The 17052-nt window shown below is 41.6% G+C and overlaps 1 protein-coding gene across 1 annotated transcript in view; it reads left to right on the top strand.

Annotated features, from left to right (window-relative positions):
• The first annotated feature begins 6864 nt into the window (after positions 1 to 6864).
• The window catches only part of Ophn1 (oligophrenin 1), a 353532-nt gene continuing 343344 nt past the window's right edge, over positions 6865 to 17052 (top strand). The window contains exons 1-2 of the mRNA XM_052171168.1: positions 6865 to 7486; positions 7609 to 7781. Of these exons, the coding sequence (XP_052027128.1) occupies positions 7628 to 7781 (154 nt within the window). The 5' untranslated portion in view covers positions 6865 to 7486; positions 7609 to 7627. The remainder of the gene's footprint in view (positions 7487 to 7608; positions 7782 to 17052) is intronic.

Raw genomic sequence — 17052 nt, 5'->3', positions numbered from 1 at the left:
TTAGCCATCATCAGAAAAACTTCTACTTGCAGTAAATGGTAAAAAATACAAAAACCTATAACTGGACAATGCGCAGAGAGTAAGAGACCTTGAAACGTCCAATCCTAAACAGGATGTCTCCTTCAAACCTCTTCCCTCAGGTCTCAGGGAATGTTGCAGAAGAGAAGGCAGAAGAATGTAAGAGTCAGTGGGGATGGAGGACACCAAGGAAACAAGGCCTCCTAGATATAGCAGGACTGACGCCTAGCCTATATAAACTCACAGAGGATAGCACTGTGTGTGCCTGCCAGATGGGGTCCCAGCCCGAGAGGTGGACGCAAGCCTCCATTCTTCTTCAAAATCCATATACTATCTCCAATTCATAACCACAAGCAGAGAAAAGATTAGTTTTCTCCAACAGAGTTTCATACAAATCATTCTTAAGGGCAAGCCCCATGGGCAACTCCACAAAAGGAACGCAGTGTTGTTTTGGGAGATGTTTATCTCATAATGCTTTACCTGGGCTTTTTTTCTTTTTCAAACTTTACTCTTCTTTTGCTTGTATATTATGGCTTCTGACTTGGCATTTTTTCTTTTATCTTTATTCTTCTCTCATATATTACATCCGGAGTGTAGTTTCCTCTCCCATTTATATTATTTATATTCCCCCTCCCCCCTCTTTCTCGGTCTCTCTCTCTGTGTCTTTGTCTCTCTCAATCTCTGTGTGTGCGTGTTTATGTGCTTTCCTTGCCTTTTCTTTCTTTTTCTCTGTGTGTTTTGTCTTATTCTATTTTGTTTGTTTTGTGTCTGCCTGCTTGCTTTCTAAAGAGAGAGAGAGAGAGAGAGAGAGAGAGAGAGAGAGAGAGAGAGAGAGAGAAAAGGCATAGAGTTGGGTGGGTGTGGAAGTGGGAGATGAGGGACTAGAATTTGTGTTCAAAATATATTGTATGAAAAAAATCTGTTTTCAATAAAAAAGAAAGAAAATAAATAAAAGTTTAACGACAACAACAATAACAACAAAACGTGTCCTTGTGTTCATATGCCACCATAGCAAGCTCAGCATCTGGCTTCCTTGTTTCTGTTTCTTTCAGCTTGTCAAACTGTTGTGCAATGGCAAGACACTGATCCTGGCCCAGATGACTGCTACATTAAGTCAAATGGTTTGGTTCTGATTCCAGCATAATTGACAGATGTACAGATGGACACATAAGCTGATAAACATCAAGGCCCCAGCTGGATAAACCAGGTCAAAGGGCACGAAGCCTTACTGACATCCTGCAACTCCACATTAGAGTAGTCTGTGACTCTGAATGACTCCAGGGTTTCAGGTTCTGGTTCTTTAACTCCAGACGGGATAGTGACTTCACAGTCTAGGAACAACCAGGAAGTTGGGAGACCATATTAAACCAGCACAAACAAGATTGTGAGGGGGTCACAAACTCTGCTGGGATCTGAACCCATAGCCTTGAGCATGCCAGGCAAGCATCTACCAGCGATATAACTCTGAAACTAGAGTTTTTATTAGAGTCAAAATATAAAACTTTCTGGAAAATAATGAATGGCTTTTATTGTCCTATTGACACACAGGTGTCACTGTGTGTGTGTGTGTGTGTGTGTGTGTGTGTGTATGTGTGTGTGTGTATTTAATCTTTAGGAATGTTTTTCTAAGGCTATCATTATGACTACTCTGATGGCTTTCTACCTTTAGTGTTATTCATCAGAACAAGAAGCATGGAAGAGTACTTAGGTATAACTCATATTAAGGAATGTTTGTGCACTAGCTATGTGTACATATATATTATCTATAATTTAATCTTTAGAGTTAAAAGGGATTTATTTTATTATATTTAATTATATATATACGTGTGTATGTGTGTGTGTGTGTGTATGTATGTATGTATGTGTGTATGTGTGTGTGTATTTGCATGTGAGTTCAAGTGCCCAAGGAGGCCAGAAGCATCAGATCCTCCTAGAATTAGCATTTTAGACAGTTGTGAATTGTCGTATGTGGGTACTGTGAGCCAAAGTCTGGTCTTCTGCAAGAGTAATAATGTGCTCTTAATACTGAGAGTCACTTTAAGCCCTTAGAAGTTTTATTGTGTGGTGCTGGGAATCAAACTGAGGGCTTTGTGCATAAAATTTCTTAGCAAATTTTTGAAGGAAGAATTGCTCAAAATTAGGTGATTGGATGTCAAAACTATGTAAGGATGGCACTACACTTGATTTTTAACCTATATTTCTATAAATTGGGTTCTGTCCACACTCTCACAGCTGTAATAGATTTAGGAAACACACTAGCTTTTATTAAGACCATGGACATGGTGTTTCTTAGACACTATCAAAATAAGATTTTTTTCTTTTAAAAACTTCACTGTGTATCTCTGGCTGGTGTCAAATTATCCATCCTCCTGCCTCAGTCTCCTATCTCCCAGATACCAGGATTATAGGTATGTCCCACCATATCTCGAGAGAAATGTTAATTTTTATCCTCTAACATTTAATTATGAAAAATTTAAACATATAGCAACACTGAAAGACTTTATTTCATATATTTCTCTAAAATCTTGTATTCATTTCAAAGTAAAAATATAGCTGTCCCTGATGACATATACCTATAAACTTAGCATTTGGAAAGTGGTATCCAGAGGCTACCAAAAGTGAGATCCTGTTTCAGATAACCACAACCAATCAACCAACCAACCAACAACAAAAACACTCCAAAACCAGAAAGGTGGGAGTGGATAATCTTTGGCTCATCCAGTTCCTCATGTAATCATTTGGTTGTTGTGTTTATCCTAGGTATGCCTAGGTGTATCTGTCCATGTGGGTAGCTATGACAAATATCATAGACAGAGAGGCTCCCAACCAACACAATTGTATTTTGCATGGTTCTAGATGTCAAGAAGCCAGTACTAATGTATTGGCAGTCATACTGTGCGCTGTAGGTTTAGAGACTACTGTTCTTTTTCTCCCTTTATGTTCTTATGTGATGGAAAGGAAAAGGACACTTACTCATCCCATTCATAAGGAATCTTGTCTTATGACCTAACCACATCTTAGACTCCCCACTTAATACCATCAATTGGAAGTTAGTGTTTTAACACATTATAACAGAACATCATGGGTACATGGCTTGGTGGGTGCAAAATGTTAGCATTCTGTCTAAACTCCACCCCCACAATTACTTGGCAACAGCCAGGTATGCTCCTCCCAACAATTACCTGGCAACAGCAGGGTAGGCTTGACACACTATAAAGGGGGCTGCTTGCCCCATCCTCCCTCTCTTGTTCTCATGCCTTTTTGCTTCCACTCTGTCCCCCCTCCTTCCCCATTCCCTTCCCCCCTCTCTCCACGTGATCATAGCAGGCCTCTACCTTTCTCTCCCTCTCCCTCCCTTCTCCCTCCCCCCTCTCTGCCTTTCTCTGCCTCTACTACCCTCATGACTCCCTGTCATGTGGCTGGTCCCTCAGGGGGAAGGGATGCCTTGGCATGGGCCCCCTCAGACATCCCCTTTCCCCATACCTCACCACCCCCTCATAGAACAAGCCTCTTCTCTCTCTTTATCTTTTTATAAACACATCATAAAGTCTATAAGTAAAACAAGCAGATAAACAAATGGAGAACAGTTTATTTATTATTACAGCAGCAAGTATGAGAGCACTGGGAATAATTACCAAGGCAGTGCCTTCCCAATCAAACCAAGCAAGAGGAAAGGGGCAGGTGAGTTCAACCATTTTGGCTGGTTCTGGGCAAGTTTCTCTGATGGGCTTTATTAGCAACAGAAAACAGCTTTAGAGGCTGTTTTATCATTAAAGAAGAAGTATATTTTAATTTTATAAACAGGTGATTGTCCCTGACAATGCATGACTAGGGCCTAATAATATGAATTTTAAGAGCTGCACATATTTATTCCATAGCAAAGTACACTTTTCAAGGACTATGATGTCACTATAGCTGAAAGAGAACTGATTTCCAAGTCCTCAGATTCCTTCAGAGGTGAGTTTTCTAAGAACTCCTGTCCTGATTGCTCTCCTGTCTCTCTTTCTAAACTCCTCAAAAGCAAATCATGACCTTCAAAGGTCACGAGCTTACAAACTGCCTGTGTGCAAATGTCTTATGGTTAAACAGACTAGCCAGTATTTCAAATATTGAGGCTAAACAAATGAACCCTGAGAAAACTTTGTTTTGCTTTGTTTCTCTTTTTAAAGAAATCTTGTTTAACTCAAGGCCCTTTAGCCTATGCTTTCTCTATCTTTCTTATTATTAGAAGTTACATGTCTAATCATTTTGTGTAGTAGAAGTATAGTAGTAGTAATATGGAAGTAGTAGTAATGACGATGATGCATATATATATATATTGGAAATTTATATGCATAATTGCAATTATAACTCAAATCAGGAGATTTTTATATATAGGAGCCTTTCACAAGGAAATAATTTAATTTCTATTTTTGGTGATATTTTTGTTGGGAAGAAATTCGATGTGGTAATCAATTGCAGACTTTTAAGTATAAAAATATATTATGGGTGGACAAAATTCTTTGAGAAATATGTAATATACAGTGTCAAATTAAAATCAAATGGTAGGACAATATAAAAATTTTCAGCATTATGTGAGAAGTTGTATTTTGTTTTGCTTTGAATGTACCCACAGTGTATTTAAAGTCTGCTTTGGGTATTTTCTCAGAAAAGATAACCTTTTCAATTTCTGTCTTCACTTTGCAGTACTGGAGATCAGACTCAGCATGGTGGCACAGCACTAGGGACACAGAGGCAGAAAAGTTATGAGTTTGAGGTCATCTGGGCTATATAGCGACATTACATCTCTTTAAAAATCCAGCAAAAGAAAACACCTAATAAACCAGAGAGAGTCTTGGTCATTTGAGGTGTGTGATCTAAAAAGTTACATTCCCAGCATTTGTTAACCTTTGAAATAAGAAAAGTAGGCAATAGGGCTGAGGATGCAGATCAGTTCAGAGAACTCTTGCCTTACATTAGCAAGACTTTAGCTTTGACTCTGTCGCTGCAAAACAAAGAAACAGAAAAGCTGGAGAGCATTCAATGCTCTAGGACTCCAGTTGGAAAGTGTGGCAGCCTGGGAGATGTAGTCTTTCATTTTGTAGATCCCATGATTCCTTCCTGTGGTTTCCCCACCACTCTTTGGGGTGGTAGCTCTCCCAGATCTACTTCTCTGGGGTTTGACCCTTCCTTCATTTTCAAAGGAAGATTCCCTCCCTGGATTCCTCATTCTGTGATATGTTAGTGATTGTGTGAACATCATTTCTAGAAAAACAGCCAGGCAAGGCAATTCTAGAATGTCACTTAATTAGCTATGTGTCCCGGGGCAGATCACCTTCTCTTTGACTTCTCTAACCTTAAACGGGTATAACAATCCCAACTGTATGAGGCTGTTTTGAAGACTTGTGTTGTGTTTCGTCGTCGTCGTCGTCATTGTTTTAATTTTGTGTATCCCCTGGCTGGACTGGATATGTAGAGCAGTCTGACCTTAAATTCAAAGATCAGTCCACTTCTGGCTCTTGAATTCTGGGATTAAAGGGGTCCACCATCACCTCCAGCCAATTGTATGATGGTTTATAGGATTATACATCAGTTTATTGGAAGGTAAACAAATAGCCCTTTAGGACATCTAAATCCCCAGAACCTGTGAATGTGTTGTCTTAAATGACAAGGTCTATGTAGATGTGGATAAATTAAGAATCATGTGATAAAGTGATTCTTCTGGCTTATCCTATGAATTTAATGTAATTCTAAGAATCCAGAAAAGGAGCAGGGAAGGCAAGAGAGTCAGGGTAATATTAAAGTGGCAGGAGAAAGGACCTGGCGAACCATTGTTGACTTCAAAGATTGACAAAAGGTTTGAGGGCAGCTTTTAGAAATTACAGATAGCAAGGAAATGGATTTTTACTTGGAGTCCAGAAGAACATAGCCATTCTGACATCTTGACTTTAGCTTGGTGATGTCATTTCCAATGCTCACTCTCACAATTTACAATAATACATTTGTGTTAATTTAATCCACCGACTTGGTGGTAATCAGGTACAGAAGCAACTAGACATCAACACAGGTAGATTAGCTATTATTACTTACTGTATTTCCCATTTTTCCTTATGGCTTTTACTGATACAATTTAATGTAAACACTGGTGCAAAATCAAAATGGAGGTTTTTTTTTTTTTTTTCCCCAAGTGCATGCTATTTTACAGTTTGCCTAACGGAAGCCACTCTTAATTTGAAAGCTGTCTTTATAAGAAGCCCAGGTTCCCCTACAATAGACAATGGACAAAAAGGCCTTTGGATAGACAGATAATTTATAGTAACTTCACTTTAGGTTCTCCATTATCAGACAGCAAATCACATGCTTTAGTTATTAGCCTATACATTGACTTAGGTCACAGAAACCACTCTCTGAGGCCCTACAGGAAGATGTTCCAATCTACCCTCTGTTTCTTCAGCAGGGGGTTCTGGGCCTAGTAGAGATCCTACAGTAGGCACCAAACCCCATGAGAATTAGTGTCTTGTACTAGGAGACACAGGAAAAGGAGGAAAAGAGTTGGTGGCTCAGAGGAAGGGTGAAAGAGGAAAGAACAAAAGAGGAAAGTCCAACCAAACACTGGTGAGCGACAGCCTTCCATCACCCATCCTTTTGAGTTTTGCTACATTTATGGAAACTTTGCACGCACCCTCGGGGCCCAGGGCGGTACACCTGCCTCTCTAGGATTGTTGTGCCTGGGGCAGGCTTAGGGAAGTAGAACTAGGAGAGTGGCCACCCTGGAGGGTTGGTGGGAGACCACAGGGTGGAGTCATGGGACGAGTGAACGGAAAGACTACATATCCCAGGCCGCCACGCTTTCCAGATGGAGTCCTAGGGCGCTGACTGCTCCCCAGTTTCCGTAGGGAAGCGCCTGGCTACCACAGCTATTGTGCGTAGCGCTGTCGCCCTCTTCTTCCCGCTGCCTGCTGTCGTGTTGTTGGAGGAAAACTACGTTTCCTTGCTGCTGGACTTAACTCTCTAAGTGCCAAACCCCACAACATGATGGCTCCCAGGAACCAGTAGGCGGTCTCTGCAGCTGCCGAGTTGTGGGCGACTCGCCCTGAAGACCCGAGGGAGACATCCGAAGGGAGCCCGTGCTCTCATTAGGTCTCGTAGTCAGGGCTCGGCCAGTGTGAAACGGTGGCATTGGCTTTAAGAAGGGGGAGGGGAGGCACAGTCTGCCTCTCTTGGGGAGTCGGGGAAGGAAGCCTCCGCTGGCTTGGGAGCGCAAAGAGGCGGCCCCTGCGCCCGCGCTCTCCCCGCCTCCACCCTGGGACGCCCTGGACACGGTGCTGTGCTTTGGGGAGACGATGACCAGGGGGCGTGCTGCTTCCTAGGCTGCACCCTGCCGGCGTCAGAAGGCGTTGGTAAGCACTCCCAGTCACCCGCGGCCACCACTGGACTAAGCGCTCCAGCTACACACCAGCCGGTGCTCCCAAGAGTTTCATTGGAACAGGTACCTGTCGTCCAAAGGGAGTGGGGCTAAGAGTCGCTAAAAGTGGATCCTGAACACAAGCCACCGGGTCTATTCTGCTGATAATGCCACTGATGCTGTCGCTCTTTGTCTCTAATCCCTAGCCCCTCCGCTATCCTAATCATGGGGCATCCCCCGCTGGAGTTCAGCGACTGCTACCTCGACAGCCCCGATTTCCGCGAGAGGCTCAAGTGTTATGAACAGGAGCTGGAGAGGACCAATAAATTCATCAAAGACGTGATCAAAGACGGCAGCGCGCTTATCAGTGCTATGAGAAGTAAGTGGAAGGCTTCCATGAGCTGTTTGTCTGAGTAGGTGGTTCTGGCCTTTAAACCTTTCCATACCAAGGCTGACAGGGAGGGAGGGGTAGCGGAGAGGAATATCTGCAGTGACTCTCTACCCAGATCTCTGAGTCTGATGGGTTTTTGAACAATTTGAGAGAAGGGTCCGTCCGTAGAAGTGGAAAGTGTTGAAGACAAGTAGAACTCTGGGCCTTTCCCTTTGGTGGCCCTGACCTTTCAAGACTTAATCTGTAGCTGGGGCAGAGACCTTCTAGCTTTGGAGTTATTCGTTTTTAGTAGATTCTTACGGAGACTGACAGTCTACCCAACCTGTCAGACATGGACAACACTCCTGTGCAGTACAAGCTGACTTCCATGCTTACCAAGCAACCCCCAGCACCCCATAAATAACTGGGAATTTAAGGCTAAGAGCTCCAATATAATAATTTTTGTCCTAGGCTCTGGTTATTGAAGAAAAGTGTGCGGCAGTAAAAATTTACCCTTCCCAAGTCATTTTCTAAGGATCGTTGATTGGCTTCACATAGTACTGAATTCCGCTTCAGCATGGAACAAAGACCTGTCTAGTTCATGGTCCAGGGAGCCCAGATCCCCTGGGTATGAAATACAGGGCCTAGGGTGTAGGGCTGCTGCCCCAAAAGGATATTGCCTAGCTTCGCTTTGATTTTGCTGTGGTCAGAGCTTCCTCACTTGTGGGACTGTTTTCCCCTTCTGTGTGTATTGTATGTTTTTATTTCTGCTAGTTGTCAGGAGGCTCAAAGAAAAAGAATAGTGAACACCCCCAACAAGAGTACAAGCAAGCCAGCTGTCTGTGCCAAAATATATTCACAGAAGAATGGAGAGTAATGATTAAGTAGAGTTTGTTTTGAGTGGATTTATCCCTACCTCATCTCATGCCTAGGTTGCACGGTCCCTTGTGCCAGGCTGCTACAGCCAAGCAAGAGTGGAGGGAGACTTAGGAACTTTGGTGTTTCGAGATGTGCTGCGAGCCAGGACTCCTTATGGGAAAGTTCTAGTTTGTGGTTGTCTAATTTGCTGTTGTCTGGCCACTTTTGGTCAGAATCTATAAACTTTTTAACTTCCTTCAAGTTCTTCAGTTGAGTTGGATCATTAATGCTTTGTTTGTTGTTTTGCCACCTGGTCAAGAGTACACTTATGTTAGCATCTCGGAGATGGACTGTTTAAAATGCTGATCCTTGCAGACTTGTAGGCTAAGCTTCTGGGTGTGTCTCCTCTTAATAGAGTTCATTGAGGGGTTGAGGATGTGGAGGTTGTGCCACAGAAATAGAAACTTGAGGACTCTATGAAAGGAAAGGGGCAACTGTTTGGGTTGTGGATTCCTTCTTACTGCAAACTGCTTGTGGTATTTGCCAGCAAAGATAGCTCATTATGAACGTGCTAGTTAGGAGGTGGTTTTGTGAAATGTATGGTAAGGTGAAATTATGCTTAAAATGGTCAGCTAAGTCATATCCAGGTGTTTAAGTTGTATAATAAAACATTTAGTTCAATAAAACATTTTTGGGGGCCGGGCGGTGGTGGCGCACGCCTGTAATCCTAGCACTCTGGGAGGCAGAGGCAGGCAGATTTCTGAGTTCGAGGCCAGCCTGGTCTACAGAGTGAGTTCCAGGACAGACAGGGCTACACAGAGAAACCCTGTCTCAAGAAAACCAAAAAACAACAACAACAACAACAACAACAAAAACATTTTTGGGAAAGGCAAAATACACGACCCCACTCCCCAGTGATGGGGCTTAATTCAGGTCTTTGCCTATGCTAGCTACATATACAGGTCTTGATTTTTGGAAACAGGGTCTTAATGTGAAGGTTGGGCTGGCCTTGAACTGCTGATTTTTTCTGCCTTCACTTCCCAAGTGATATTTTACAAGTATGCTGGAAGAGCAAAGGTTTTGTAAATTAAGAGGCAAGTAGCGGGTTTTCTTCTTTCTCTGTGTTCTGAGACTACGAGTGGAAAGAGGTAGCAATCAGGTTCAAATCTTTGCACATGGGCTGCAGGTCTGAAAACTCTTCTAGGGTAGGGGGCCCTCTGATATTTGTGGTGATTTTTTATTTCAGGGTCAATGTATCTCAAAATAGGATGGGGAGGTGTTAAAATCCCCACAACTAACCCTTGCCTCATTGCTTTTCATTAAGCTTCACAAACAGTTGAGTAGCTAGAGGCAGAGATGGAATGTTTACTACTAATTTTACCATGGTAATATTTGTCTCCCACACTCTGTTTCTTTACACTGTGACCTTTTTCAGAGTAGGTAGGGTGGGTGCAAAGCACAGGTGTGCTCCTCCTGAGTGAAGGAAAGAAAAAATATCACACTGGGATTGTATTTAAAGACCTGGATTCCAGCCATGGCTTCCCCACTTTGAGATGTGGCACAAACCATTTCAACCATGAAATGTAATTCAAGAATGAAGAAAAGAATCTTTGAGAGAGAAATGTTACCAATTTGGTAAACACTGATAGTTTTCATGGTAATGTACAATAATAGATTTGTATAATATGAAATTGGTGGCAGGCTGGGCATGTAGCTCAGTGGTAGAATGTTTGCCCATGTAAGGCCCTAGATTCCACATTTTACTGGAATTAAAATAATGCCATATTAATGGTGGTAATTATACCTCACAGGGTAGTTGTAAGGCTCAAGCGAATTAATTCTAAAAGGTTATCTTTTGGTTAACTAATACATGTGTTGATGAATGTATACTTTCAGTAAGGCTCAGAAAGGAAATATGTAAGTAGAAGAAGTTGGAACCAGTCCTTTTCCTTGTTGCCTGGCTGTAAAAGGTCACTCATCTGGGCATAATTCAGCATTGAGATTTGTATTCGTGCTCATGGATGCATCTTATGATCCCAAACCTGGCAAAACAGGCAGGGCAATGATTGACAACTAATTTGGGTGTCAAATCAAATGGCTAGCATTCCCGCAAAACCAGAGACATGGCACACTGAGCTGCAAAACTCAGATGTAATTTCCCTTGAAGTTGTTAACCCAGGTGAAACTTGATGCCAATACTTTATCCCACTGTGCTTTTGCTTAGAGCTCTGGATAAGGCCCATTAGTGCATTAAATGTGGGCCTGCTGGAACACTGTGCTGGTTAGTTGTTTTTCTTTTTCTTTTCTTCTTTTTTTTTTTTTTTTGTCAACTTGACACAGCAAGAATGGGAAGAGGGAAAACCAATTGAGGGTTACCTACATCAGATTGTCCATAGGCAGGTCTGTGGTAATATTTTCTTGATTGATATATAGGAGGCCCCAGCCTAAGTGCCACTTGTGGGTGGTTGGTACTGGAGGAAATAAAAGCAGCCTTCATTATCGTTTGCTTCAGTGCCTGCCTCCAGGTTTCTGTCTTGAGTTCCTGCCCTCAGTGGTGAATCGTGACCTGGGAGTTGTAAGCAGAAATAAAGTCTTTCCTTCTCACGTTGCTCTGGTCAATAATGCTTTTATCACAGCATCAGAAAGCAAACTTAGGACAAATAATTAGGTTCATGTAAGTCAGTGCTTAGAGGTAATTGATGTTCCAAAAGAGCCAGCCTTTCTCCTTTGATGGGTGCTTGATGTCCACCAAATGTGATGTATTTATGATTTTTTGAGCATATGACAGTGATAACTTAAAGTAATAGAAAATAAAGCACCATAACTGTGACAGATTACAACAGTTTTGCCTGCTTTTCTGTGGGCCTTTACTGGCATTCTCTCTCTCTCTCTCTCTCTCTCTCTCTCTCTCTCTCTCTCTCTCTCTGCTCGAGCATGTGTGTGTGTATTGGAATGTGAGCATGCATATGTGCTGAGTGTAGAATCCAGGTTCCTTATGCGTGCCAGGCAAACCTTCCTACTAATCTATATCCTCATGCCTCTTCCTGTTTTTAGTGTTATGTTTTTCATGTTGACAGTTTTAGTCTTTTTGATGTTACTGAATATTTGCTCTAGGAATTGTTCAGTGTAAATGATATGACTCATTGCTTATAGCCCCCAGAAACCTGAGACACTTAATGTAGACTATATATAGCTCACAGAGCACATGCCATTCATTCAGTGAATACCTGTGCATATACTATGTTCTGATCTTTGTTCACATGGCTGTTGTGTACACAGTGAGTCACGGATGGATATTGACCTTAAGAAGTTCCAAGACTAGTAGGGGAGATGTGGAAAGGAGAAATTGCTGCTTCATAAAGTATTAAAGTTCAGAGCTTTAAAGGTGGGTGGTGGACATGACTGGATGTGACATTAGCGAGAGAGCTTGGTTCTTTGCGGAAGACCTAGAAAGCAAAGGAGGAAATAGCATTGGCGCTTGCCAGAATTAGCTACACTTTGACTATTAAGTTCTTTTTGTATACCAGTGATTCCTTAATTGAAAATTCTTTTTAGATGTTATACTTTATGGACAGTCTATGCCAAAAGAAAGTTTTTACAAGGTGGGAGTGTAATTTTAGCTGTCTTTTAGGAAGATTCACTGAGAGAATATCAAGAATAAGGAGTTAGCACCCTTACACAGGTGTTCTTGACTTTTTATTTTTAGGCAGGGTCTCAGTATGTAAGTCAACTCAGGTTTACTTTGAATCCACTATGTATCCCAGGCTGGCCTTGATTTCATTATCTTGTTAGTGACTACAGGGCGTGCCACCAAACTCCACTGTATCTGTGACATTGACGTGCTTCTCTCTCTCTCTCTCTCTCTCTCTCTCTCTCTCTTTCTTTCTTTACAGGATCTTGTTCTGTAGCCTAGGCATGCCTGGAACATGCTAAGTAGCCCAGGCTGACTTCAAACTTTATCATCCTCCTGCTTCAGTTTCCTGGGTGTTGGTTATACAGGAATGAGCAAACACATCCAATTTTAGAGATGATCTGTATAGCTCAGGCAGGGTTTAGGCTCAAAATTCTCCCATCTCAGCCTCCTGAGTGCTAATAATAGACCTGCATCACCATCCCCGTCTATATTTCTTATATATAGCTCAGGATCAATAAACCTTGCATGTAGAGTATCATATTACGCACAGTTTAGGTGTCAAGGCCATGTATTCGCTCGCTGTTCTGTGAAAGCAGCTGTAGAGCAAGAGTCAGTGAACCAAGCATTCTGGGAAACCTCATTAACATTGAAATGTGATTTTCAAACCCTTTCCCATGTCATGGTACTTTATTCCTTAGAATGATCTCGGGCATTACAAATGGAGGTAGTGGTGGCATATGCCTCTAACCTGGCACTCAGGAGGTAGGGGCAGGAATATGGAGAGTTCAAAGCAAGTCTGGGACAGCATGGATTGTAGGGCATCCTGGGCTATAACCCGGTGATCCTGTGCTTAAAACAGAATATCAAAAGAGGACTTCCCTAGAAATATGAAAACAATTTTTAGTGCTGCTGAGGGAGGGAGACATATACAAATAGTAAACGGGGCTTGTTTTTACCAGCTTCACTTTGCAGACTGTTGGTGAAGCCATTTCAATTAAGTGGACTTTTGCTGGCAATGCAGCAAATGGAATTATTGGTAGGCTGCAATGCCACATCTCATGTTTACTAGCAAATAATTGTATTTGGTGTGCTATAAATCCTGTCTGTTGTGGATTCAAGGATCCCAGGCTTAAAGGAGAGAAGGACAAAGCGGCTAGAAGTGGGTTAATATGGCTGGAGTGTCTAGGGGGAAATCTAACAGTCTCTCCACCTTCAAAAGACCGTATTACACCCTTAGTTACTTATTTTTAAATGTTCATTTTTTCTGGTGTTTTTCCCCTATTTTGATGTGACAGAGTCTTGCTATATAACCCATGCTGGTCTTTAACTTGTAGCAGTCTTCCTAAATTCCGGGGTTATTGATATGTGCCATAACACCCCCACACACTGTCTTTAACTAAAGAAAATGTTTTTTCTTTTTTCTTTTCAATGTTATAAATTGAACCTAGGGCTTCACACAGGCTAGAGGATTGTTCTGCCACTGAGCTATGTCTCTAGCACAATCAAATGTTCTTTGTAGGCTGAATTGAATGAAAAGTAGACTCTGGGCTAAATCATTTAGATTTACTAGCCCAAAAATCTTGGCCTCTCATATGCTAGGGAAATGGAGTATGACCTTTTTCAGGGAGAAAGGTTTTCAAGGACTAGAAACTGATTTAGCAGAAGGAGGATTACAGTATAATGGCAAAGGATCCTAGACAAAGCATCTAGATACTTGGGTATGATGCAGTTTCAGTCAATAAAAATGGGAAAGGAGTAGGGCTTCTATATAGCTATGTAGCTTTTTCTTCTAAAATTCCATTATGTACTATAGTTTAACAATTTCAGAAAGAATGATTAGACTAATTATGGAAATCATATGTATATCAATTTTCATAAAAATAGTATGTATGACAGTATTTAAACAAAAAATAAAACAAAATTTAGTGTTTCAAAACTAAGAATAGCACCATATATGTATAAAACAGATTCCAGAAAACACCATCATGCATATGCTTTGGATTAATGAAAGTCCTGTTTTAAAGGATCCAAAAATAGCTGGATATGCTTGCTTATACCTGTCATCCCAACACTCAGAAGTTGGTAGCAGGAGGATCAGGAATTCAAGGTCATCCTTAGCTGCATAGTGAGTTTGAGACTAGCCTGTGATCCGTGAGTCCCTGTCCTAGAAAAGCATACATAAATGAATGAATCTAGCCTGGGGTGGTGGTGCAAATATGAAATCTCAGTACTAGTGAGGTGGAGGCAGGCATATAAAGGGCTCAAGGTCATCCTTGGCTATGGAGAATTTGAGGCCACCCTAGGTTACACGAGACCTTGTCTCAAGAAAAAAACAATCAAAGATGCTGTGTTAATCCTTTCATGTTGCTTGATAGTATATGTTGACCAAATTAGCTTAAGGGAAAATGAGTTCCTTCTAGCTTGTGGTACAATCCCTCATGGCAGCGAAGTCAAGACATCATCAGAAACTTGAAGCAGCGGGCCACATTGCATTCATAGTCAGAAACAGAGTGATGAATATTTGATGAATACTTCAGTTCCTTTTCTCCAGCTATATCGTCCTGGATCCCCTGTCCATGGATGCTACTGCCTACATTTAAGATGAATCTTTCTGAATTAGTTAACAGAATCAAGATAACCCATCCCAGGCATGCCAGAAGCCCATTTCCCAGTGCTTCTAGAGTCCGTCAAATTGACAGTGCACACTGACCTTCACAGATGCATTCTGTATCAAAAATGTACACGAAGTCGGTAAAATGATTGTAGTATAATTTGTGTAATTTGATACGGTAGTCTTAATATTTTAAAAGAAACTTTCGTTCTCACAGTCTATGCTTTTATTTTGTTTGGAGAGTTAATTACTGTTTTGTTTCTTCATATACATTTAAAGACAAGCGTTTTACATGTTTACACTAAGGCCACCTTTGGGTACCTTTTCAGTTTATGATTTAGTAGCTTTGGTGCCTATCTATGGATTGCTTCCGTGGGAGAATAAGTTGCTCCCAAGCCTGCTACTAGCTACCTGTGTGATCTTGAGCAAATCTCTGACTTTTGAGTATGATTTTTCTCATTTATAGAATTAGGGGTGTATTCAGTGACCAGGAGGTTTCCTTGTGGGTTTAGCATTCTATTTTCTGATTACCATTGCTGGGTATTTAGTGATTCTGTCAACATCAAGCAAATACAACTTGACTCTAGGAGAATAGGCCATAGAAAAAACAAAACTAATGCATCTGTCATGGATAGACGACTTGAATCACACTGGCCTGTCTGACTGAACTTGTCTCAGTTCTGCCCAGAATAACTGTAATAAGGGAGTCTCTGTGGAGGTGGGTGTAGTGTTATGATACACGGGGTGTGTGTGTGTGATACAATATATGTTCTTAGTCTGAAGTTCACCTGTCATTAAGCTCAGTGCCATGGAGCATACAGAGATGTTTTAGACCCCCAGAGCAAATTGATCAGTTTACTGCTGTGTGATCTGGGACTGAATTTAGTAACTGTGAAGCCGTGCTGAGTGGCATTTAAGGCAGCTAGATTACCATGTTCCTTGGACGCCTTTAGAAGACTTACATTGCAGAGTAGACTGAGGTACTGTGGGAGCTATGATGGCAAATGGGACAATTTATGAGAGATGCTGTTATCAGGGTTGGGGGAATAGTGCTGCCATTGGGTGCTAATGATTTTAGCTTGACTTGCCTGTAAAGGAAAGTTTCCCAATTGGCCTTTAGGATGGTGAAGGAAAATTATTTTCCAACATAGGCCAAACCATTTGCTTCATCTGGCATCTGTTTCTCTAATCAGTGCCACAAAGGATCTGGAAAGTGCTCACGAGAATCTGGAAAGATACCCAGTTTTCCAGGGGTGTCCCCTGGAAATCTCAAGCTGATTTTTTTTTTCTAGTCAGCCAGAGGATCCTTATGAGGCTTACATCAAGTTCTGACCTTGGACAATGTAAAGGCAATTCAATTTAATTCAACACAGATTTACTAATCACCTATTGCGTGCCACTACTGACCTGGATAGGGATATAGCAGCAAATAAGGCTGCTATAGATTATGCACTCTTGGAGTGCCCGCTAAATATCTAGTTATCTCTTTATTTTGTTGCAGTTTTGAGGAATACAAAGAGGAAGTTCAGGGTGAAATATAGTCTGTTGCATCTTTTAAGGTTCAGATTTGTGGGGTAAGAAAAAGGAACTTGACTATGACAATGTATTATCTATTGGCAAGAAGAAGAAATGAAGGGAAAGAGAAGAAACGAAGGGAAAGAGTGCCCAAGTCAGACAGATCTGTGCTTCACCACTTTGGGAACAGCCTTAGTAATGAGCAAGCCATTAGTAATTCTTTTTTTTTTTCCTTTTGGTGTTTTGAGACAAAGTCATACTATGTAGACCAGGCTGGCTGTCAACTTTTAAAATATTTTTTTTCTTTTGCTTTTCTGTGTGCATGTGTGTATGTGAGTATGTGAACATGTTTGTTTTGTACTTGTCTGTGTGCATATGGTACTTATTTTTAAAATAAGTATATTATTTTTTAATATACTTTGTGTGTATGTGTGACAGTGTGTGAACATGAGCAGGCCACGGTGCATATGAGAATGTCAGAGGATGATTGTGGGACTCCATTTTCCTCACGTGGGGCCGGATGAGTGAACTCGGATGGTCCCTCCTGGCAGCTAGTGTGTGCATTCACTCAGCCGGCTCACTGGCCCCCACCTTAGCTTTTGAGACAGGGTCTCCCACTGGACCTGATGCTCAACAATTTGGATAGGCTGTCTGTCAATGAC

The sequence above is a fragment of the Apodemus sylvaticus genome, chromosome X (genome assembly GCF_947179515.1).
Source record: "Apodemus sylvaticus chromosome X, mApoSyl1.1, whole genome shotgun sequence".
In the NCBI taxonomy this organism is placed as follows: domain Eukaryota; kingdom Metazoa; phylum Chordata; class Mammalia; order Rodentia; family Muridae; genus Apodemus; species Apodemus sylvaticus.
This window is presented reverse-complemented; position numbering and strand designations above follow the sequence as displayed.